The sequence below is a fragment of the Vanessa cardui genome, chromosome Z (genome assembly GCF_905220365.1).
Source record: "Vanessa cardui chromosome Z, ilVanCard2.1, whole genome shotgun sequence".
NCBI classification, from domain to species: domain Eukaryota; kingdom Metazoa; phylum Arthropoda; class Insecta; order Lepidoptera; family Nymphalidae; genus Vanessa; species Vanessa cardui.
The window spans coordinates 15,864,137-15,891,722 of NC_061154.1; the positions used below are offsets into that span (position 1 = coordinate 15,864,137).

General features: G+C 31.3%; 2 protein-coding genes across 3 annotated transcripts in view; both read left to right on the top strand.

The window, feature by feature from the left end:
- Window positions 1–13,832, top strand: part of LOC124542911 (G-protein-signaling modulator 2) — a 40,464-nt gene extending 26,632 nt beyond the window's left edge. The window contains exons 8-10 of one of the 2 annotated variants that reach the window (XM_047120836.1): window positions 9,474–9,675; window positions 10,856–10,987; window positions 11,317–13,832. In XM_047120836.1, coding sequence (XP_046976792.1) covers window positions 9,474–9,675; window positions 10,856–10,987; window positions 11,317–11,367 — 385 coding nt within the window. In that variant the 3' untranslated portion in view covers window positions 11,368–13,832. The remainder of the gene's footprint in view (window positions 1–9,473; window positions 9,676–10,855; window positions 10,988–11,316) is intronic. The other variant, XM_047120837.1, reaches the window with a different exon arrangement.
- A 2,168-nt stretch (window positions 13,833–16,000) lies between these two features.
- The window catches only part of LOC124543330 (protein cycle), a 116,485-nt gene continuing 104,899 nt past the window's right edge, over window positions 16,001–27,586 (top strand). Inside the window, exons 1-2 of the mRNA XM_047121525.1 lie at window positions 16,001–16,301; window positions 23,450–23,509. Coding sequence (XP_046977481.1) covers window positions 23,487–23,509 — 23 coding nt within the window. The 5' untranslated portion in view covers window positions 16,001–16,301; window positions 23,450–23,486. The remainder of the gene's footprint in view (window positions 16,302–23,449; window positions 23,510–27,586) is intronic.

Sequence of the window (27,586 nt, forward strand, 5' to 3'; positions counted from 1 at the left end):
TGATTCATGTGCTTAATTTGTCTTTATAATTCATCTCGTGCTCAGCGGTGAAGGAAAACATCGTGAGGAAACCTGCATGTGACAAATTTCATAGAAATTCTGCCACATGTGTATTCCACCAACCCGCATTGGAACAGCGTGGTGGAATATGTTCCAAACCTTCTCCTCAAAGGGAGAGGAGGCCTTTAGCCTAGCAGTGGGAATTTACAGGCTGTTGTTGTTGTTGTATTCAATATAGTTTACCACTGAATAAAACAATGCTTTATCTTATAATGTATACCATCGTAATCAAATTAAAAAAAAAACAGTTTACGTAAAATAGCTTACTCTTTGAGGCAATTAAAAAGAGTTTATTTCCGAAATGATCTTATTCGACGCAATTTATATATCTTTTATTATTGTTTCATGATTATTATTGAACAAATTTATATAGGAAATGTATTATATAAATAACTTAAATGCCCTATATTTTTTAAATAGGTTAATATTATTTCCCTCCGCTTTTATACACTAGCTTTTCCAGTTCAAAATGGGCGCCAGGTATGTAGATTGCTAAATACTTACAATAGCACTTTAAAACTATTAACGAATTACTGCTAGTCATTTGTTCGGGGCGGATTTTAAATAAACTTCAGTTTTTTGTTACCATAATTCCAAAATATCATACTATTTTCATCGTAGAACATATTGTTTGATAATACACAAAGAGTAACTAATGACTTTCTTGCCGATTCTTTTCGGTAGAATGTACATTCTGAACCATTACTTCACTTAATATATGTAGTTTGCTTAATGACGATTTAAAAGATCATGTAGAAACCTACTTGTAAGTAAATTTTGTCTTTGTCATGAGTGAGATTATCAAGTAAGCCTCTCTTAAATTGAAAATGTATTTGTATAACAATGTACACCTACAAGTTTTAATTCCATCTGGAGATACATAGAGTAAGTTTTAATGATCCTTAAAACGGCAGCATCCAACCCAAACTTGAGTACATATTAAATAAAACAAAGCAATAATATTAAAATAAATCTCTTACGTTATAATCTACAATAATTCTAAAATCGATTTATAGTACTTCAAAATCCATGAATCCAACAAAACGAAATGAATATAATATAACATAATAATATAACACAGTCGATATTTGAAGTATATGAAATATATAAATAAATTAGTTGCTACGCAGGCTGCGCGGGCTAGCGATTCCGGTAAGCGCACACAAAGCGTACAATTCGCACTTGGCCGAGCTGAGTGCATCAGCACACGTATAGGATACCTAGGCTCTCATTCCGGCTGACGTCGTCCTCGCGTATGCACTAACCAACGAAGCCTTCCGCATGTCCGGGACTTAGTTCGGAAGCTCGTCGTAGTTTTAAAAATTAATTTTAACTTATTTTGCGGATACGATGGGATCGTGTCTTTGCATCACGAAATTATTTGAGTCCTCCAGCGATACTGAAGACTGGTGGTAAGTTATAATTTTAATTAATTTTTGCTGTGTGTAATTTTAAAGAATTGTTAGTGAAGCGAAATTTTTTTATCGACAATGCGAATTTTACATTGAGCAACTTGATAATTTACCATGTAATATTAAATTATTAAATGTTATTTTACATAAAAAAATTGTTTTTACACAAAATGGAGCGGTAATTTTAAAATGCTAAGCAATTTTTTTTTGTTTAAAATTTCTCAAGCGATTTTCTGTTTTGTTCTAATTTATATGAAAGCACCGGATTATGGGTTTAAATATTTTTCTTCCATAATTACCAAATGTAAGTTCCACAGTTATAAAACGTTATATGTGCCTTTTATTCAATTTTAATATACCATTTTAAATCTGCAAAAAAACATTTTAATCAGTAAATTTAAAGAGTAAGGCACTGTGTTAAAAATCGAGGAACTACATGGAGACCCCAACAGCGAATTCTCTTGAGTATTATGAATTTTAGGTAATCTGCATTGCAAATACACTCACTTTTACCGCGGTCACGTTAGCAAAAAAATGATTCAACTTACTGTTTATTAATTAACGAAAATTGCCAAAAAAACTTATGAAAAACCAAATAGAAGCTTACATATAACGGTTAACGACCAATGTTTTTATACAAAATTATCAAATCAATGTAAACGATCTTTCAAAACTAGACTATCTGTGCCAAAGATCTTGCCTGCGTGATTTACACAGGAATTACAAAATTACACAGAAATTGACACCAGATTTCAATAAATAAAAATAAATTGATGATCAATTGATCAAGTTTCAAAAACAATTTAAAAGTTTAAGTAAAATATTACTCAAAAACAAAAGCATAAAAGTCAATTTCCATGATATCCTCCATTACCGCCTTCAGGGTTCTCAAAATCGCTTTTCTCAACCTAAAAACGATATATTGTATTGAACGACGAGACGATATTTGTATATAGCGATACATATTTCAAACTATCAAAAATGGCGAACAATACTTCGAGATGAATTAAAAAAATGGCTTGAATAAATAATAATATATTTTTCTTATACAAATTGAATATTAAAAAAATATAATAATATTCAAAAAAGCTGTAGATTTATCTTTAATTCAATAAATGAGTCTAAATACCGATGTTTATTTCTAATATGATAATGAAGTTAGAAATTACTTATTATACAATATTTCATCCCCATTTACACCATAAAAAATATTGTGCATAACTACATCCTCAAAAAAGATAATTGATGCTTTTCCATTATTAAATTTTCGAGTGAAACTATGACGTTTTCTGAAACTTTTTCTGTTTGTGGACAAAAATAAATGTTTAAAACTTGTGTTTGTTTCTTTATTTTTTATATTCAGAGTACTGAATATAAAAAAATAAAGTATCGGATAGTAAGTATCAGATAGTAATCTGATAAAATAAAATCTCATTTTGCAAAAGAACAAAGGGCGTGTGGTTAGAGCAAAGACAATTTTAATTTTAAAATATCCTTTGATACCCTTCAATATCAAATACAAGACACAACAAATAGAACGTCAATAAAATACGTAATATCTTACTTATTCATACCATAGAAATATCCATGTTTGTGAAAAATATGTAGGTTAGCATTAACGGCAGTCTATTTAACTAACAATAATGATTACGTAATAGTTTGAAATGCTCATTCGAGGAAGCTCATTCTTACTCGATACTAAAAACAAAAAATTACATAGGATACAAAACGCTAGTTTTCTGCCTCGACGGGACGTATGTACTTTGAGCACAGGATGCGGGGAATATAAAACTTTAAACCCTTAAAAGCATCGTTAATAATCCTCATCTTTGAACACTCAGCCTAGGAGGGTATTATAATTACTATGATTGTATTTTCGTGTACACGATATATATGTTTCGTTTGTTGCATATTTTATTAAATGACTAAAAATTGAATGGAGGTCAGAATGACCTGTTGAAGATCTGTATCGCTTTTATATTTAGTTCGCATTGGAGCTTTATTAAATTTTAAAATATTTATTTAGAGACAAACCTTGATAGAGGTGAGTCTTCACAACTAACTAGGTTATCGGTATTGGTGATATTGATCTTTATTCTGTAGAAATATTTTATTTACGACGTAATTATTTCATAAAAAACTACTTATATCCGATGATTTCGTTTATGATCACTGCCAATCTCATGAGACCCAAACTACTATGTAAGATCATCAGCGTTATATTGAGAAAGTGTGTGTGCAAACACAAGCACACCCTCTATTCCGTCATTTTCATATTCCGATGAGACGAATTCGACATGACCGGAAAGAGTACAGGCGCAGCACCTTACGTGCTTTCCAAAGCGCGAGAGTGTTACACTTCAAACTTCCATACCCCGGACTGTCACTAAATCACTAAGAATTTTTCGACGGAAAGTTTAATGACTATTCTAATTTAATATCAAGTGACTACTTAAAAGAGGAATACTATTTTAAATTGAATGAATTTAATTTTAATTACATGTACTTAAATCTAAATGTGACGCGTTGGCACTATGTATAAAAACATGACTATTAGCCGATTACTGCAGATTCAAACCCAGACAAAACACAACTTAGATATGAACAAATCAGGCCCATGAGCGACGTGTAGTAACAAACTTTGATACTTATCCCAAATAAACCTTTAGCCTATGGAATTATTGTATAAATGTAAAAAACTAAATTACTTAAATATTAAAAAAAAAATACTTTAATCATATTAGCCGAACCAAACCTTTAGCTAAATCGCTTATGACTTCGGAATAAAACATAATATTCTAGTTCAATCGGCATCAAAAAGGAGTTATTATTAAAAATTTTAATAATTTCTCTCATATTATTTGATGATATACTAAACTTGGACCATCCCATTGATACCATATTAAAATTAAAATAAAATAGATCTACCACAATACATATATATAATTAGGGGCGGGTCTAAAGTCAGTGGAATGCTAGAGTTCAACATGCTAAAATAGGAAAACAACCCTTAAGAAATTTAACATATTCAGAAAACAGCAGTTATTTGCGTCTGAAGGAATATTATTATAGAGATAAGTGTAACCGGAGAGTACTACGAGTACTACGCTTCCGTATATTCGAGCCCAAAAGAAGCCATCAAACGAGCTTTTGCAACGCAACGCGCCGCGCCAGCGCGGAGAGTTCGCTTGATGATAGTTGATTTTTCAATTACGGGTTCGCATTGCTTGTTTATCTTTAGTCCTGATTCAGCAGCTGCTTTTATTGGTTTCCAAATTTAAAAAAATAGTCAGGTTTTATATTCCATAATTGAAGAAAACTCGTTTTTCTTTTTTGTATTGAACCAGCTTTCCCGGTATAGTAATTGGAGACGTAAGGGATAATTATATTGAATGGTTTTGTTAATTTATTTACGACTTGTACGCGGCGTTTTAGACCTCGATTCGTACCTTCATCGTGATTGAAACGAAACGGTATATAGATTATTTAACGTCAGTTGTTGGACGAGTTATATTTTCATAAAAATTTAATGCATGTGATACCTAACTATAGAAGTCTATTAACTAGGTAGAGAAGAAAAGAAAATTACTACTCGGTACAAAACAGATATAATAAATATGAAGTTATACATATAGTAATTGACGCAATTTCTTTATTAGTTTTGAAATCAATTCACGACTTCGAACATTTCTGGCTGTTTGCAATCTGTGCTCTCTATGTTCAGTTCGGAATGTTTTTAACAGAGATGTTTTATTTTCACAAAATTTGCAGAACCTTCACTGTATGTTTACAATAATAATGCGCTTCAATTTATCTAGAATTAGAAAATTCCTATACTACAGTTCAGTATCTTTTTGTTGATTCAGTAAACTGATTTTCATTTTGGTTTGGAAGATATTCCACCACGCTGTTCCAATGCGGGAATGCGGGTTGGTGGAATACACATGTGGCAGAATTACGATGAAATTACACACATGTAGATTTCCTCACGATGTTTTTCTTCACCGTCTAGCACGAAATAAATTGTAAATATGTATGTATATATATATATATATATATATATATATATATATATATATATATATATACACCACTATCTTAATATATAAAAATCCAGTGTCACAATGTATGTTCCCAGTGAACTCTTCACCAACTCAACCGATATTGATGAAATTTGGCATTTATGTGTAATTTGGTCCAACTTAAGAGATAGGATAGCTTTCATTTCGATTAATGGCCTCAATGATTTATAAATAACAATAAACTGATTATCAAAGTTGATTGTTGTTATTAATTGTAAGTTACGAAAATTTCGAACAGATGGCGCCTCACATAGGATTTTTACAGAAATTTGTCAGACCGTTTATCATTAACTTATCATAGATGGCGCTACCGTTGAATTTTAGATTTCATTTTCCACTACACGTGGTGCTGGCCATTTTTTGATCGATACTCTCTGTGACATCGCTTTTAAGAACAACAAAATAATAGTACAAGGAATTTATTCACATAAAATTTTCAGTAAAATGCCACCAAAATAATCTAACCTCAACAATGCCCGTAGCAAAAAAGCTCGACAACGGCGTCTTGAAAGAGCTCACGAATCAGTCGAACAAAGAGCAGAAAGAAATGAAGCTCAAAGAATTCGCATAGCAGATATTCGTGCGCATGAATCAAGAGAACAGCGTGATAATCGTCTCCAAGAATATTTATTGAGAACAAGAGCTGCACGTGGACAACACATAGATTCAATTAGAGAACGAGACCGAGAAAGGCAGCGAACTAGTCGTGCATTAACACGTGAATCATTTGTTCGTCTTGGGTTTAATTATGCACCAGACATTAATTACTCAGCTGATCCCAAAGTTACTATCGGTGCGATGAACAAAATATGCAAACATTGTCAGGCGTTAAAATTTCGGAATGAATCACCTGGCATGTGTTGTGCCTCAGGGAAAGTTGTATTATTACCACTCCCTACTCCGCCTGAACCTTTGAAATCTCTTTTTTCTGGCATTTCAAATGATTCAAAATTATTTTTGCGTAAGACACGAAAGTTTAATTCTTGCTTTCAAATGACATCATTTGGAGCATCAAAAATTTGCGATCTCTCAACTGATGGTCGTAATTTTGAAACAACATTTAAAATACAAGGACAAGTGTACCATAAAATAGGGTCATTGATGCCAATGCCAATTGCCTGTCATTCCTCGCTCTACTTTTGCCGATGAAATCAGCATGTCTAAAACAATCATTTTTATGGAGAAACGTCAAAACTCTAAGATTGTCAAAAAACATGCGAGTACAACTCCAAAATGATCCGGCAGCACAAGTATTTTCTCAGCAATTATTAGATATTGGAAACGGTGAAGTACAATTTTATCAAGATACCCAATGCATAAGATTACCAGAACAATTCTGTACTGTTGTTCAAACTAAAAATGAACTGATCGAAAGTGTATTGCCAGATATAATAAATAACTATCTAAATCATAATTGGCTTAGTAATCGTGCTATTATGGCAGCGAAAAATGTTGATGTAGATCTAATTAACTACCAGATACAACAACTATTACCAGGTGATTTGATGTCGTTCAAGTCAATCGACACTACTGTTGATGAAAATGAAGCAGTGAATTTTCCAATTGAATTTTTAAATTCTTTAGACATAACAGGAATGCCTCCACACAATCTTCGAATCAAAATTGGATCACCGATTATTCTTCTGCGTAATTTGAACCCCCCTAAACTATGCAACGGTACACGTTTGGTAATAAAAAAAATCACCGGAAATGTTCTCGAAGCAACTATTTTGACAGGAAAGTTTAAAGGAGAAATCGTTCTGTTACCACGCATTCCAATGATACCGTCATATTCTCCAATACCATTTAAAATACTGCAATTTCCTATTCGTTTAGCTTTCGCGATGACTATAAATAAGTCACAAGGCCAAACAATGTCTATTTGCGGCCTAGATTTAGAGAATCCATGTTTCTCCCATGGGCAATTATACGTGGCCTGTTCACGTGTAGGAAGACCATCAAGTTTATTTGTGCTAACAAAAGACAGGTTGACCAAAAATATTGAACATCGACTGGCTCTTCAGTAAACTTTAAGGTGATAAACTGTGATTTATTTTAATTAAAGGTTATCAGAGTATTTATAAATAAAATGAAATTAAAAATGCTATGTTAATTTGTGTTAAATTTTGCCTTTTAAATCCTTCCTTAATCACTCAGCCACAGCAACGCGTGGCCGGGTCTGCTAGTATATATATATATATATATATATAGTGGTGCTTGACTGGGTTTGACCCCGAAATTATCGGTTATGATGCACGCCACTGGGCCATCTTAGCTTAATTTAATCGATTTTCATGTGATTTTCCAAATTTTAATAACGATTATAGTCTATGTTAGTAAACTGAGCGAATACCAGTATGTCTAAGCACTATGCATGTCCGTTTGTCCCTTTGGGTTGTCGCTTTAATGATCACGCACACGTCGTACTATTATTATCAATGGGTGGGAGTCTGTACAATAACCGTTATACAAGGTATATGATTGTACCCGTTGCTTGGCTACTGATTGGCTAGCAAGAGTTCGTCCAAGGCACTTGTCATTGACAATACCCCCACGTGGACAATACTGACCTATTCGATAAGAGATAACAGACATGCATAATTAACAGAATACGTGTGACCTGTAACGCTATACAAAACAGCTGAATTTCAATTTCGTATAGAATACAAAGATATATATGTATATAACTGAAAAAGAAATACACACGTCCTAGAGTAATTCGATAAGTTATGCTTTTAAATTATTTTCACTCAACAGAATACTGAGAAACCGATCAACCGATATTACTGATAATTAAATTTTAATAATCATATCATATTACTCTATTAATAGAAATTAAAAATAAATTAAACAGGTTGTTCCTTAATTATAATCGAACAACGATCCTCGAACGATATTCGATGTGGTAGATGAAATAAAAAATATTAATTTACGTGCAGTTAAAGATTCGATTTATTTTCATAAAAACATTTATCAGATCCTATTTTCTGAACGTTTATTTAAAAACTTCTGAAAGTATAGAGAAAGGAGAATATAGAAAAGAAAAAAAATTAACACGCTTTCCTACTTGGTTATTTCCGCTTTCCACGGAAAATCAGCGTTTAAAAACGACCTTTTACTTCCTGTATCGGACGATTTTAAAACAACGTTGACAAAATATAAAATTCCTTTGTTACTTATGACGTGAGCTAAATTAAGTTTGTCTAAAATCTGAGTGACTAACGGTAAAATTTTCCAAGCACTTGACGCTGAATCTTTTATTGTCTAAAGGACGAAACGCTTTCTAGATACGGACGACGGAAAGGCTTTCTAGATATTACGAGGAAGAAGTTTACGATTGCCGTGAATTTGAATAAAATACTTTGCATGCTACTGGTAATGGTAACTATAAGGTTCGTTAGGTTAGTCTGTAATATCATTTTACATTTAATCACATCATTAACGTGCACGCTGAATGAAATTTAAAATATATTTATATTTGCATGATTGCTTGCTCACTCGTCTAGGTAATACCATTTATATGCTCTTGATGTATGCTTATGTGAAACATTTTTATTAGTAGGGACATAATACCTTTAGAACGTTTGCTTATGTGAAACATTTTTATTAGTAGGGACACTTGGTAAGCGACGCACTGACACCTTACGAAGTTGATACTTTTACGTCAATTGGTTAAGATCACCGTGTGATAGTCGTGTTTTCAGCTGCTTCTGCTTCGTCGATTTATATTTGTTATCAATATATTCCACATGTTATTGAATATGCATGTAAATATAGCATGTCTACGATATAAACATTTATTAGAAAGATTTTATGGAATATAAATTGAAAAGAGATGTTGTGGACTACTCGTAAGGTCGTCTTCTCTCAGCATCGTCATTGATGTTTCAATGTAAATCCATAAATATTTTTGTTACAGTCCCCCTGATGGCATGCTCGAGATGCTGAACATGATTTCTGAACTTCAATCTGAAAGAATGGATTCCCAGCGTGCAGAGTTGCGCCCTGTTCAGAAAACATCCAAGGTGAGCAAGGCCACTTCTCTACCCGGCCTTCGCCCCCTACAGACTACTAGCACCCGGCCCGAAGATGATTTCATGGAAATAATTGCTAGAGTGCAGGTAAAAACTTTGATTCCTTTAATTACATACGCAACTAACGCAATAAACCAGCCTATAGAAGATTCGTCGTCCACCTCAGGTGAGTCTTTTACCTTAACCCTGTACAACACAACTGTACTTACTGTTACTTTAACCCAATATTCCAGCGACGGCCCTCACCAATACCGAATCATTTATGATTTTTAGTTTTAATTATCACGTTTTTGTAGTGCAGGTTTTGGAGGACAATTGCATGGATAACGGATAAAATAAAATTACAATTAAATTTCTACTAGTCAGGCCAGACCTGTCATAAAAAAGGCCTGGCACTACTATATTAAAATTGATGATCATTCAAATAAAACCAATAAATAAAATAATTAAACATGGATACAGGAGAAAAGCGGCGGTGTCGTGACGTTTGTCGAAACCAACGTATCGGTCTAACCCCAAAGCGCGACAGATTATTTTTCACAAAAAAAAACATATCCAATAAGTCAAGAGATGAATTAATATAATGATAAGAATATCAATCTACACTAAACTATACTAATATTATAAATGTAAGATAGATCCGTCTGTCTTGTCTGTTACTCTTTAACTACCAAATCAATGAATCGAATTTGACGAAATTTGATGTGAAGCAAATTTGAACTCCAAAGAAGAACATAGTCTACTTTTTTGCCTATAACATGACAACCAACGCGAGCGAAGCCGAGGGCGACAACTGGAATTAAAATAATTGAAACCATTTTTTTTTTTAATTAAACAAATATACTACATTCGCGAAATATTACTAGAAGAAGACTTGTTACAAGTTGTAAATTTACAGATTGTAAATAATATTAAAATATTTTCAACAACAAACAACAACAACAGCCTGTAAATTCCCACTGCTGGGCTAAAGGCCTCCTCTCCTTTGAGGAGAAGGTTTTGGTACATATTCCACCACTCTGTTCCAATGCGGGTGCAAATTTGTCACATGCAGGTTTCCTCACGATGTTTTCCTTCACCGCTGAGTACGAGATGAATTATAAAGACCAATTAAGCACATGAATCAGCGGTGCTTGCCTGGGTTTGAACCCGCAATCATCGGTTAAAATGCACGCGTTCTAACCACTGGGCCATCTCGACTCAATTATAATTAATATAAAAATATCATTAGAATATTTATGATAGCGTTAATAAACGTCCTCTGCAGGGCTCTCGCTTAGATGACCAGCGCTCCGAGCTACCGGCTGCGAAGCCAAAGGAACGTCCCCAACTGGACGACGACTTCCTCGCGTTCATAATGCGCGCCCAGGCTGGCCGTATGGAGGACCAGCGTGCCAGTGTACGTATAATTTTACATTTCATTCAAAACCACAGTTTACAAATAAAGGACCCAAAATTATTAAAGAATATTTTTGAGAGATTTTAAAATTATTTTCGATACATCTATTTCAATGTAAATAAAAGTTAAGGTCTATTTCATTAGCAGCAATTACATATACGAGTATATTTAATTTTATTATACGATGACCTATGGTTAGATACAGATATAATATAGTTTGCTTGGCTAAATAACAAAAAACGAAGAAGGGTTTGAATTATAATCATGATTAATCAAACATAAGTCTGAAAGTCTAAATTGTGTAGTAATTGTAATATTTTATTTTTCAGATACCTTTGAAGGAGTCCGTATCTAACAAAGCCTCCAACTCGAAGAAGTAAGCGGTTGCTGTAACAGCGCCCACGATACCTTACTGCTGCTCTTACGCTCTTCTGCACTGCTTATATACGTTATGAGTTACGATAACAGTTCGACGGCAAATATCGACATTGTTTAACATTATTTCAAAACCTATAATGTTTATATGTAATATGATAACTTTAACAGTTTTTTGAGCAGGTCATACTACATACCTGACAGTCGTATGAGTGTGTTGCCATTTAAAAAAAAACGAGTCAGTCAATTGTTCAAAATTTATAAATATGATATTTAGGGATAAAGGTTGTTTCTAATGGTACACACGACATTTGTCATTATTGATACGGTTTCAAATGTATTCTGCATGTTTTACATTAAGATTTAACTATATTCAGTACTATATAATTGAATATTCACCTAAAAATAATCTTACTACTTTAAAGGTCATTCATTATTTATGACATAATTATATATCGTTAATTTGTTTGAAGTGAAACTTCTTTGAACACGTTAAAATAATACTTAAGGCCTAACTCGAGTAGAACGTAATTATATGTACTGTTTGTAAGACGATGCACGGTAGTGTTTCACTTATGACGCGTGTGCCAAGTTCAATTGCTTTAATTTTTTTTTTAATCTGTTGATAATTTTTTTTTACTTGTCACTGTAAATTGCAATGAGTACTGAGTATATAATTTGTCTTCTATGTTGCCAACTGTCGACTTGCCATAAAAAAATAATTGAGATTCTTCTAAATTATTATTTAATTATACATCTTAGACATTCCAAAGTAATTATTTATTGATACTTCTATATTTTTTTATTATTTAATTTATTTTTTGCTAACTTTATTTAATCTAAAGTCATCTATATTCCTTAATTTTGTTACTTTTTAAAGTTGGCAACACTGTGATTACAATGCAATCATGTTATCTTTAAGTATAAATATGATTAAATATAAAAAAGACACGCGACATTGGCGAAGTAATTTAATTTCGATTATGACATTTAAAAACAATTGACCAAAGAATAAAATGAAATAAAAACAAATTAAATTGAATAACACACAATACAAAGACTAATTTAATAAAACAGATGTTTCACTTTTTCACAATTTCTAAGTTTTATTAATTTTCAAGTCAAAATTGTTCATTAATTTTTTTTTCTATTTGATCGATTTATATGATTAATTCGAATAAGATTTTTTAAATATTTAATTGGATTATAATTTTAGTTTATTTCTATGTATTCAACTGTGCTTTATTTTTTTAGTGTTAAGTTATAATTAAGGCCTAGTTATATCGGGCTATCGGTTTAAAATAGACGATAAATAGAAGTTATTTTTTATGAATACTACATACTATTAGTGCATATATTATAAAACTAGAATTACAAAATTATGAATCACCTTCAATTTGCAAATCCGTCGATACATTTAATATTAAGCTCGTATGAATTGCGAACACTTTTCTAAAGTCATATTTATCAAATAAGATCCACACTTTATATGACATCAATAATAGAACATATTCGAAATAGATTATAATTCAAAATAATACCTTTTTCAAATTCGAAATCCTATTCAACTACTATCGAAATTTTTCAAGAACTTTTTGGTAAAAAGGTTGTATATGTAGATTGAAACGTTCTGTGCTGTAATAAAAATAAATTAATACAATCATCTAAGATGATTTAGCCGTCCTTTAAAGAATTCATACGAGTAGAACTACTTTTTCCATAAATAACTATTATAAGTATAATATAGTCTGGATTTATAATTTTATATATTATGCATAACTCTATACGTCATACATTCGGTAATTGATAATGGTTTCATCACAATTTTTTTTCATTTACGACGTATAACCGTATTTCATTGAAAAAAATAACTTTTATAGGTAATATTATTTGAGACGTTAGCAAAAATTAATAAGATCTTGACGAAATCATGCGAGCAGTGCACCAGCTCTGATTGATAACAAAAATGTGTGAATAATATTCAAAAAATACATTTTATTCACATTAAATAAGAATGACGCTAGTTATAGGCTATTTTTAATATTAGCTTATTGATAAAGCCACGGAATTATTTGTGCTGCGCATGCGCATTGAACCGCCGACGCGTTGTGTCAGTGTTCTGCGTAACCGCGCCTTAATTTGACAATTGCAAATATTTGTAATCATCTTACTTTTAATTACTAACATGCAATGTGAATTGTTTAATGAATTTATTAACTACTTATTATATAATTTATTATACTTATATCATGTGTCTGTACCTTGTACTTTACACGTCGATCATGTTAAGATGAAAAAAAAAATCAAAATTGTTAAATAGATTATATTAGTTAGGCAGATACAACTGGTTGTTCTTATATAATTTGCGAGCTTTATGGCCTCTTACATTCACACCGTATTGTCTATGATCTGACAGATAATAAACACCGTAGTGTCAATAGTAATGCCAAATTGTGGATTAAAAAAAATTTAAAATGTCTATGTCGTTTTTATTTGTTTTTTTCTTTCTATAAATTGATTTTGTTCTTCCTCATTACTTACATTTATATCAAAAGTAGTTAAATATAAAACCATTTTAATCATTATTTCATATAAAACCGTGCATGATCGGTGTTAAATTTATAACATCCGAAAGTGCCTCCACCAGTCATAAGCTAAAAGAGATATGTCACCTTAGATTCCGTAGTTAGTGGCACATAGAAGCCGGTGCGGCTTCTATGTGCCTTTTTATACGTCTTACGATGTCAAGGGAAAATATTTGCATTTGAACCAGACAATAGCTTATATTTGATAAGGAACAAAAGGTAAGTCGCTATTGAATTTGACGACTGGTAGAATATCAGACTCGAGAATAAAATTACCAACTTGATCAAAGTACAAGATGGTCTGACACAATAAAGAGGTCCAAGAACCACCACGGTCGGTGGCTTGCGAGCGATGACCGTAAAGAAACGATACTCTGTCGTGATCCTTACCAGAAAAAAAGAAGATGGATTTTTTCAGTTGTTTATAACTGATGTTTAACTATTAATTTCTTTGCCTACTGCTAATTGTAACTATAAGAGCTACTTAAGGTTGGTTTTATACAAGTGATAAGTTAAAATCTTGTATAATTGTTATCTTCCTACACAAGCTATATATATTATGGTACATAGGTTAATGCTACAAAATAAAATATACTTCATAATCAATGGAATACTTTATTGATAAATATGATAAAGTAAAGTCCTTTACATTATCATATTTATTTCGCTAAGGTTTATAATCCAATTTACCCAAAAGGTATTCTTAAAAACATATTATTTTATTTATTTATTTTTCTTACTTTAAACACTTTTTTAACTTTAAAACAAAAAAATAATCTTGAAAATAATTTGTTGCGAACCAATCATGTATCAGCGAAGAATCGTCAGAAAAACCAAATGTCACAAATACCATTATCATTAAAGTAAAAATCATTCATTTTATTATTTAACACTAGAAATAGAAAGAATGATTTTACTTGGTGGTAGGGCTTTGTGCAAGCCCGTCTGGGTAGGTACCACCCACTCACCAGTTATTCTACCGCCAAATAACAGTACTCAGTATTGTTGTGTTCCGGTTTGAAGGGTGAGTGAGTCAGTGTAACTACAGGCACAAGGGACATAAAATAGTTCCCATGGTTGGTGGCACATTGACGATATAAGGAATAGTTAATATTTCTTACAGCGTCATTGTCTATGGGTGATGGTGACCACTTACCATCAGGTGGCCCATATGCTCGCCCGCCAACCTACACCATAAAAAAAAAGATCATTGTGATCTAAAATTGATCCTTATAGAAGACCTTGGCTAGGCCATAGCAAGAAGACATCAATTAGTAAAATGCAGCATATCTTTTTTAGTTAAATTTAAAGCATTGACATTAATAGGTATATTTGCATTTAATGCCGTAATATTTGTGCTTATTTAAAAGCGACAAAATAAAATGCCGCTAGCCAACACTGGACTAGTCAATTTATTCAAACTATATATGCCAGAAAATTTGTTAGAATCCGGATTATTTTCACCAATGACCAATCTTTACGTAATGGAGTGCATTAAAAACAAGAAGACTACTTATAAGAGCTTAATTAACAGTGTTGCTATTAAAGTTGCTAATAGTATTTTAAACTTGGAATGTACCTTGTAATAATACTATCATAAATAATGAAATATATACAGATATATTAGAATGCCTATCACGCAAAAACTGCGTGTTTCCGAGAAGATTTTAACTATAAATTTGCATACACTATAATGCGACGTATACCTTAGCCATAGAAACGCTTATCGGGTCTATTCGTAATAGCGTCATATTGTATATGTATTATATTTGACTATATATTGTACAATTTATACACTTTTTTATATTTTTTTAGAGAAAAATTACTATGTGTAAAGCACAAAGACTCATATATCTCTTAAAACAAATTAATAATCAATTGTCATGATTATTTTAGTAGAAAAACAATACTAAATCGACTAGAAAAGTTGTAGAAATTATTATTTCGAATTAAAATATCACAATGTAACATGTTGTTGAAAAACAGTTGAATTAAACAAATCTTGTATGGCAACTGGCTCCTCAGACTTCACACTGACAGCTGACATATTATTATCAGTTAATCTGTGTAGTTAATACTTATTATGTTGTGAACTTAAAAATTGCGAAGTGTTTTTTGAACATATAAAAACTTTATAAGTAACTTTTAAAGTTAATTTATATAATTACTGTTATTGATTGTGCATATCTATCCAGTACAGTTTCAGTGTTGATTGTTGTGAGTGAAGAATAAATAGTTTTTGACTAAAGTTGGCTGGCATAGAAAGGATTGTAAATTTTGAGTTCTTGAAGTTTCCATGCTTTTCTACGCGGGATGGATGATTTACAGCAGCCTAGCACTTCAAAGTGTGGCCAGTGAGTATATTTTTTTCCTATAAAGTTATTTATATTTAATTGTAAATACAAAATTTTCAAAGTCAATTTCTCATATCACAATTGCCAACTTCTTCCAAAACTCTTGCCTTATAAACTCATTACTTCATGAAATATTGTTGAATGAAACTTAGAACTATTCAACAAGAAATATAGGGAAGTCAATTGTTGGAGTTTGTATCAACATAAATTATTTAATTACTTTTCAACTGAGACAACTTTGTATCAGGTTGATGTCATATGTTGTATTATCAAGTTACAAGGTGAAGGGTTAGTCTGTATCAAAAGGTATAACTATATTATATTTTATTATTTTCAAATCACATTGACAATGTCATACACTTCAATTCAGATATCCATAACCTGCAGCTGTTGAAATACTTAATATTTTTTAATCGTCACTTTCTTAATAGTTATTAATCAGTATTTAGTTTTCTTTTTATACATATCCTTTAATGTTAATATTTTTTTTTTCTTAATACTATAATATTTTTTTTTTTAAATTCATATTTTTTGGACAAAGGCATTGATCGCCTAATATGTTGTCATCATGATAATTCAAAAATATTTCTGTTTAGAAGATATGATTTTTGTCATAAAAACAACAATTTATACAACAATACCGAACTATTTTCCAAATCTAAAAAAAAAGTATTTATATTTCATAAATACTAACTAATTATAGTCAAAAAATATTTATTAAAAGGATTTTTTACATCGCCAACCCTAAATCTGTGAGAGAGATATTTATAGTTACTTAACCTTGAAGTTTCTTAGAGGATAATTAATATCATTTATGCTTCAAAACTGATTAAGAAATTTTATGATTAAATATTATGATTACATATTGTTTTCCTTATATTCTGATCGGCCAATAATAACACATTGTTACTATGAATAATAATATTTACTAGTTTATTTGCTAGTAATTGAGTATAATAGAATTGATGATGATGATATATTTAAGAAAGAACTTTAGTGATCATAGTACTAAGAAAAAAATGTGAAATATATTTTTCATCATATGGTGTGTATATTTAATGCTTAATGTGTAATAATGTTATCCTATGATTTTTACTCTTCGGAATCAGTTTCTTAACTGAGGATAAATCACTCTTTTTTGTTATCATTATGACGGTTTCTACATTTTTCCTTAAGAGAACAACAAAAATAAAATTTTGGTGAATAGTCTGTTTGTCCATACAACATAATAAGGATTAAATGAGAAATAATTCATCCATAGTGAAAAAACTATTCAGGATTATTTTTACACATTTTTCAACTCAAGGGCTACTTAGTTTAAAAAAAAAAATTTGCTAAGTAACAGAAAAAAAAAGTAAAGTAAATAAAAAAGTGTTACTGAAAATTTTATTTATTTCTTAGTGTTAGTATAACAATAGATATTTCGGAATTAATAATATTATTTTTGGTACTATTTTTTTCAATATATTTTAGGAATATTTTAAAAGGTCCAACTAGCAGAAGCCCTTGAAAAAATTATCTGTAATTATTGCATTAAATTATTAATTGAGTCATTGTCATCCTAAATTAATAATAAACATTTAATATATTTCTATTATATTTTTTTATTAATTCTGAGAACAATACAGCCGTATTGTTATAATCTTTAATTTTATAATTACTCGTCAAAAAACATGTTTATTTTAATTTAATTATATTTGGTAAAATTACCATAGCAACATTTTTTTATAAAAAAAATACGCTTGGAACTCTGGTTTTTTTCTTTATTACAAAGCAAATTAATTATATATCGAAGTATGTTCTGCTCCTGACGAATAATTCACGAAACTCTATTTTGCGATTTTATTACTTTGGCCAAAAATAGCTGGCAAGGCAAAAAATTATAGTTTTACGAAAAATAATCAGATTCATGCGTAAAACTCACACATTTAAAGATAAACATTTTGAGAATAAATTTGAATATTTTGAGACCTGATAATTTACAACATTTTGTTTCGTATATGTCGTTTATTCAATTAGGTGCTACATTAGTACTGGATACTTATGTTTACAACTGAAAAGTAAAATATATATATTACTTAACACGTTACTTGGTGGTAGGTACCACCCACTCATCAGATATTCTACCACTAATCAACAGTAAGCAGTATTGTTGTGTTCCGGTTTGAAGGGTGAGTGAGCCAGTGTAACTACAGGCATAAGGGACATAGCGTCTTAGTTTCCAAGGTTGGTGGCGCATCGATGATGTAAAGAATAGTTAACATTTCTTACAGCGTCATTGTCTATGGGTGATGGTGACCACTTACCATCAGGTGGCCCATATGATCGTCCGCCAAGCTATTCCTTTAAAAAAATATATTAGTACAAAAAAATAGGGAGTAATCATTAGTCATCTCGGCTCCGAGTGATTCGAATCTAAGCGCGCCGGTGAAGGTTGAACCGTTTGTAAGTCAAATATGTGTTTTATCTATTTTATTACAAAAAAGACTTTTTTCGACCCCATATATTGCTAAAGTTATAAAGTGCCCTGCGTCTACAAAACTAGCTCGATTATACCACTCTACTTGTATTTGTTTTGTCGAAAACTTGTCGCTGTGTTTCAGTTGATAACTTCTTTCTTTTTTTTTTTGAATAAACACGCATTAACTACAATTTGATTTGTTATTAAAATTTGATCGAGTTAATTTAAATGGGATGACAACGATTTATGTTTAAATAAAACTAATTATAACGGATGAATCGCGTATATTAATTATTTTTAAACATCCCGACGTTTCGAGCACTTTGCAGTGTTCGTGGTCACGGGTAGACTGGCGAATTTGATTTGATGTTTCCAGTCCGTACTGGCGAATTTGATTTGATGTTTCCAGTCCGTACTGGTTCACATAATATAATAGAATTGTCTATCTATGGTCTACCCGTGACCACGAACACTGCAAAGTGCTCGAAACGTCGGGATGTTTAAAAATAATTAATATACGCGATTCATCCGTTATAATTAGTTTTATTTAAATGTGTAATAATCGCGAAAATTTAAGACAACATTATGTGAACCAGTACGGACTGGAAACATCAAATCAAATTCGCCAGTCTACCCGTGACCACGAACACTGCAAAGTGCTCGAAACGTCGGGATGTTTAAAAATAATTAATATACGCGATTCATCCGTTATAATTAGTTTTATTTAAATGTGTAATAATCGCGAAAATTTAAGACAACATAACGATTTATGTATTCCTTTTGATTGTAGGAAACTTGAACTTCTGAATAAAGTTTTAGCGCTTTTTTGTTAATTCTTGTTATTATTATTAATAACGGACAAAAAATAAAAGGGCTTAATAAGGTTTAAAATTTGCCTAAAAATATTTTATATCTGTAATTAAAAACTAGAATATATTTTTAAAAAGCAAAGCAAAGCTGCGGGTTCAGTTAGTCGTAACAATAATGAAGTCAGAAGCAATTTTATTTAAAAAAATACGCTATAAATTTGTCTTCGGACTAAGCGGTAAATATCATATTGGACGTATTACAAAAAATATGGCGTGCGATTTTAGTTATAAACAAAATGTAAATTAATCGAACTTCAGTTTCTAACTCATCGGTAAGTTCGTTTTAATCAAGAGAAGCAGCCTAACGAACATAATCGCCGGCTAACGAACGCACGGAGCGCTTTTCGGTATTATCCCATAGATGGCTTTGGTTTTGTTTTTCGATACATTTAGGAATATAAGCGTTTCAAATTAATACGTACTTATACAAAGAGACAGTAAACATATACAAATACATAAGATTCAACAGCAGATTAATGATGTTGTCTAAGCCTTTATAACGCTGCAACCGCATCAGCGACTATCCGCATGTTGCCGCAAACTCAACCTTTAAATTTCGTCTAAAACAATTAGCGGCATGTCTGTCATTTATTATTTTCTTAAAATTAAATTTAGTCCTTCTGTCAAAACTTATTTTGAATTTGCGATTTTGGCTAGCTGATTAGAACGACTTCATGTAATAGTACCTAGTCTACACTAAGATCGACTCCAGATAAAACTCAGAAACTCCTAAATATTTAACATTTTCATTTAGATACGAAGACAACGCATGTTACGCAACGCAAGCTTAGCTCCGTTTGTCTCTATAAGCTTGATTTTAAAAATATTTCAATATGTTTGTCAAACCAAAACGAATCTAATTCTAATAACAGTAAAATTCAAATTTATTTTTATCTATGGCATTGAAAGCAATACGATAAGCGTCACACTGCTTCCCTTAAACTAAGCTTGTGCCTTATAAAATAATGTTGACAATAAGTTACTCTTCACCGAGGGGATTATTGCTGTAGAAACGACTACGTCCATAGCTTAAGAGATCGGGAACGTAGTCGCTATATTGAAATCGTTAGCTGATCCTCATTAAGCCATCATAACTTTATTCATTGCACTTTTTAATTGCGTCCACTGCATTTTATAAAGACTAGTATTTATCATCCGAACATCTTAATTCTCACAAAGCAGTTACCAAATCTTATATTTAACAAAAACGTTCTGAAAACGTTTCAATAAGAATAATTTAAAAAAGTAAAGAAGGTAGGTAAGGTAACTTTTTTTAATGTATGGGATGAGACCATGCTTCGGTTACCAGTGATATACCTAAATAAAAACTTGTGCTCTTTGTCGGTTAGATCACATTTTTGTCCAACACGGTCCAATTATGATAGAACCTGTTTCGACAAGTTTTTCGAAGCTTCTACAAAATTCTGACAATATTCGATGTATGAAAACAGTACGGTGATCGCATTACCTTATAAAGTCAATATGTTACGTTCTTTTGTATCATAATATTAAAATACAATGATTTATTCATGAATACCGACTCAAATATTTGGAAAAAAATAGTCAATTTTATTTCATCTCGAAATGTCTACAAGTTTCGATGACGAATCATAATGTCTCTCAAATAATTTATGCAAATATATGTCGAAAACTTTTAAATAACATATTCTAATTATTATATAAAAAAAAATATGAATGGAATTTAATTTAATCATTTCCTTGTAATATGAAAAACAAATGTGAAATGGCCAAAACGAAAATCAATAATTTAATGGAGTGCTTAAGTGAGAATTAGATGATCGATTTTATACTATTATAATTTAAAAATTTGCTAAAACACGAGCGTAAATTTGAAGACATAAAATTGCATCTATCACTTTTGCCCTTAAGATAATTTTCTGTGTAAATTTAGTAAATGAAAACTGTCCGTATAATTTAACTTTTCTCTTATTTTAATTCGTATTAGAACAACTAATTGGTCCCTTTATTTAAATTATTAATGATTTTGCTCTATCGATAACACTAGCCATAACACTAGCACTACCGTCAATCTAAGGCCAAAAGAAGAAGTCACTCAATCTCCTTTGCCTTATTGAACTAAACCTAGGTATTATCACATGACCCAAGGAAGTCATGACCCATGAAATTGTTTTATCTATATTTTTAGATAGTACATGTAATTTAGCTGTATGTTAAATTGCATCAGTATGTAAAACTTTATAGAATTGATTGAATACTTTGTATACATTCATTATGCAATAAGAAATAAATAAAATTTTATTTATACATTCTTAGACAATTTATCAAATCAACAAAAGAATAGACTGAGTAAATTCATTTTTAATTAAGCAATAAATTTAAATTTTTTATAGTATTATTTAAAGAGATTGGATTCGATGGGTTTTTATTGATTGATCTTTGAATAACTATGATTTCAAATAACCTAAATGTAAATACAATTCGCAATATTTGTGTACTATGAAATATTTTCATAATATCGTTTCCTGGTTAATGAACAACATACCGTACAGAAATTATAGTATGAGACATTCTTAAACAATTTGTCATTCGATTTCGTTCTATTGCATACGAGCAATAAAATTGATCATGTGTATTAATATAAAGAAAAAAAACCTTTTTTTTGTTTGAATAATATCGTGTCCAATTTCATCGAAATTCTGCCACATTTGCATTCCACCAACACACATTAGAACAGCGTGGTGGAATATGTTCCAAACCATCTACTTAATGGAAGCCATTTCAGTATGGAATGAATGGATGCCTTATCCCAGCAGTGGGAAATTTACAGGCTGTTACTATACTTTACTTTGTTTCGTGCCTTCAGTGACAAGGAGTGCACGTACAGCATTTTGGCTTGCGCATGCACTGTTAGCCTTAGCCCAGCAGTGGGTAATTTACAGGCTGTTACTTTACTTACTTTACTTTAATATCGTGTCCATATCCTGAGACTAGTTAAAATATATTGCTTCTTTTTACCAACTCATTGAAAACATTTCCGTGATACAGTAAGCAAGTAAAGCCTTTAGCGCCTGCGGGTCAATTGGGTTGTGAGAGGGGTAACATAGATTGCATCCGTGTGTGCACACTCAATGACTATAATGGGTAACTATATGGACTAGTATAATGGGTAATGGAAGAAAGAGAAAAGAGAGTGTTTTGTTTATCTCCTGCAAAGCTGTCTTATCTCTAAAATGAGCGCCGTCGCTATTTCTTAAATTTTTCAATGATATCAGATTAAACGTAAATATCGTTGGTATAAATTATTTTGAAAATTATAGAGTAGCTTTTGCATAGACACTTTTTGTTTGCCTTCAATTGACTTATTTACCTATATAATAATATATCTGTGTTTACAAAAAGTAATTCATTTTAAATTAAAAAGAGAAACCTGCGCAATTCCACATAAAACATAACAAAACTACAATTTGTCTAAACTTTGTCCTTAATGTAAAATAGCATAGTATATTGTTAATATAGAGGTTGTTGGTACAGTATTATGTTCATTGTCGTAACTCGTTAATATAATATATATTGACGTTGGTATACAACATAAGCACAATCTATATCGTTGGGAAACATCACCAAAATCCATTTCCATGTTCACAGCATCATATCATAGTGTCTACAAATAAACAAACTTCACTTGAAATCATACAGATATCATTTACACATCTGTAGGTGTAAATTGTATTATTAGTGTAAAATAGTTTTTAATGTATATTTATTTATAATTAAGAAGCGATGTGGAATCATCATGGAAGCGACTTAGCTCGGTTTGAGATATGGTATGCTTGCAGGTAGAGCCACCAGCGGCCGAGGCTGCGGCCCGGAATCATGACGCGATTTGGAGATAACAGGTATTTATCTTAACAGTAATATTTATCAGGAGGCGAAATAATCAATGAACATTTACTTGGGTTCATAGCGATTGTAACACTGGTGCCACACATCTTCATATTGATCATAGTGAATAAAGCTTAATGACTACTACAGCTTTATTTGCACGCCTAATTTACAAGCAGGAAGTTAGGCCGCCATACCGGTATTCGGTAGAGAAGACATCATTATTTATACTAAGTGTAACAGACACATTCGGCACTTATTTCAGTGTATCATGTATGATCACAGATACGGTGATGATTTATAGACAACCTTATCTTCGCATCGCATGCTGGTAGAGAAGTTGAAGTAGCGGTGCCAATAAAAGACAGCCAGGGCTAGGTTTTTTTTACAGTTTTTCCAGTGACGCACTACAAAATAACTAAAACAAAACAAAACGAGCCAAATTCAAAGTCTTGGTGTGCGTCTCAGCTGTACTTGAGTTGCCAAATGTCATGACATTTTGCTGGATAATTGACGACCATCTTCTTTGACGCTCTATCACTTTAGATAGACTATCTAATATGTAAAACGTTCTTCATTCACCAGTATTATTAGCCAAAAATATATTTGACAAGATTAAAAATACGTATAGCTGTAAAGTGAAATTTATATAAATCATTACAAACTATATATGCCCCCATTATTTGTAATCGCAATACCCGCATATATGTTTCGTACGTAAATTAAATAAACTACAAGTCTATAAATTTGGATGTTTTAAATCCACATTTACACAAAAAACTAACCGCTAATATCTTACAGTCAGTATGATGTCATATATGGATTGGATTGCAAATAAACAAATCCTAAAATTCTTATCACTTTTTTATGACGGGAAAAAACAAAATTGAAAAGAGAACCGCGAACTTTTTATACCACAAAAGCCTCTTCAAGAAAGGAATGGTACTTTGCACAAGTATCTTTAATATAAAGGGAAGTTTGATATGTTTCCACTATTATAGAAATATGACTACTTCAAGTATATTTCAATGTAATTATATCTTTTTAGTAGGGCTTCGTGCCAGTTCTTTCGGCCGGGCCCTGTTCAAAACTCTTAAGCATAAAGGTCTGGGTGTTTGTAGTGCCGTCGTTACTATTAATTTTCCATAACGCAACTGCTACTTATTACTACTTGGGATTTGGGATCAGAGTAATGTATGTGATTCTGTAAGATATGTATTTATTTATCAATATTAGTGCCTTAATAACTTTATATAATAACTTTTGAAACTAACAACAAGTTCAGAGACTAAGAGACTTAACTAAGCCTTGTCGACTTGTGATTCTTTAATCACAGTAATAATGAATAATGTCTTATAAATCGACAATATACTTCTGCGCGTGATTGCAATTCGATCGCTTTAGAAAAAAATCTGGTTACATAAATTTGAGGGAAAATATCCCGCGGAATTCTGAATGTGTCAATCAAAGTACCGTTTGTGTAACCTATATTATGTAACTAAGATTAGTAAGCAACCTTCTCGAAGAGCACCGGGAAACTAACAGGATGTTCATCTACCCTTTAGGTAAACCAAAAAGCCATACAAAACAAACAAAGTAAGTTTGAACGACGTAAACAATAAAATGAAAGTAACTTCGTCTTAAGCGAAAATAAAAATTCAACTCAAAAATATTTTAATTAAAACTTATGTTTTACGTGATCGGACGAAACATATATGTAGTACCAGGGCTAGAGAAACTTGTTAGCCGAGTTGCTTGAGCCAATAGCGATCCTATTATCTGTCCCAAATGCCGTGACGTAACGTACTTTACGTTAGGTTTTAAAACAATGTTACGTGGCAGTGATTATGTGTAGCGTCAGAAGAACAATGTTAAATTATAAATTAATTTGTAATTTAAAGAAAATATTAAAAAAAAAAACTTATAATGAAATAATATCATTTAGTAATTTTTAACTCATAAAACTGTTATAATTTGAAATTTTTCTAACTATTTTACTTTCATAATACAAACATTACACGTGTAGATGGAAAAAAGCGTAAAGTAATAAAAGTTGATTACACCTTATAAACTTATATACTGTATACAATCCATGCGTAACCAACTGTATCATTACAATTTTATTAAAATGCATGGAAATTCTGTTAAAATCCTGCTAATAAATTATTAAGTAATGATTTCTCAAACACGACTTCTTCGAGTCATTTTAATTAAAGCATATTGCAATTACAAATCAAAAAATAAGTACCTTGTTTTGCGAACGGTATTCACTCATATTTTTATATTTAATTATATTTTATAACCATAGCAATATCGTATAATAAAAGAGTAACTACTGAGTTTCTTATAGATTCTTATCAGTTGAATCTTTATTTAGAGCCGGCCTGTAAATATACTTTAAATTTATTTATCTAATATTACATTTCAGTTTGGCTTGAAGTGTTTGTGCGATTATGATTTCTATATAAATTTAATGAGATCAATTTGAACGACAACTTGTTGCCCGTCCAGGCTTCACGCGGCTATAACATATGCAAATATTAAAAGGAACAGATTAAAAGAGAATCTCTTGTTTGCGCCACTACGATAGCTGAAATTATCAGCTATTGTTTTGCTTTTTGATTATATACATTTATGTAAGCCTTCCTCTTCAATTACTCTTATTTATTTATCTAAGTGAAACATATAATTACGTGTCAGATATGATAAAAACCGCATTAAAATATTTAAAATATTTATACCTATATTGTCTCATAATGTTTTACGTTTGTAGTCGAAAACTTTTTGCTCTTTTGTAAGCCCAGTAAGCTGCATATTTATTTCGATAAAATCATCAATTTCGATATTTCACTGCCGTTATGATTACGCTGCATTAATATGTTTTGAACCGCTTTATTAAAAAGGTTTAATAAAGCGGTTCAACTCCTCACTGCGTTAAAATAATCTCTATTCAGGTGGGTTCTTTTATGTCATATTATAGTATTAAATTAAACGCCACCGACCGCGTACCAGCGGCTCTCATTGTAGATTCAATTTATATAATAAACATTCTGGAATTTGAGATACACCAATTTGGTTTTAAATCCGTGCAAAAAGCACAGAGTTTTCACATGTTTAATTGACAAAAATATAATATAAGTGAATTCACCAACACTCAATATGAAAGCGTAGTGGTATGCGCTTCAAACCTTCTCGTCGTGATGGAGCTGAGGTCTTTGCCCAGTCGACGCAGCCAATCTTCTTCTTCCATACTTCTCTGTCAGACGTCATCTCACAAGTAACATTATTTTCAAACGTATTGTTTTTTACACAATCCATCCACCGTTTCTTTGGTCGCCTCCTCCTTGTATATCCATCCATCCATGCTCAAGACCATCACAACGTGGTCTTCATTCCGCACAATATTATGTCGATACCATGACAGCCGGCTTCCACATGACTTATTGGTTACCGCCTTACCGGTGAACTTTAAGGCTTCTGTCTTACTGATTACGCAGACTAGAGGTTGATCTAAATATTATTCAGAGGAATATCTATTAAATTTCGTCTCTTCCTTGTTTAGTTTTATTTGAAATCATAAAATAATTAAGTCTTAATATTAGTATCGAATAGATTCTTGTGTTTTCTTTGTTTATTTTGTTGTAGTCAAGGTCAGTTCTTATCAGCCCTGGTCACTAATTATCAAACTCGTTATACGGACGAATTACAAAACATTTTTGACATATTAATATTATTTTATGACATTGCGTAATATTATATTTGTTATAAAGTAATGTGTTGTTTTGTTGGATATTTTAATATATGTACCTATTTGTTTTATCGTTTAATAGATACCGCTGCCGATTCAAATGACTCAAACTATCATTTTTTGACACGGGTTACTTCTGCACGGGTTAAGATCTTTTAGTTCTATTTATTTAAGAGATAATGTACAATGGTCATTAGTAACGCAAGGCAAGCCCATAAGACATATTCAGAAGACACAATACTTTTGAATATAACAGTATACAAAAGCCTTTATATAAGAATATTGTAACGAAACGTTGTATAAACATACTGTATCGATAAGCGAACATTATCTTCGTAAGAAA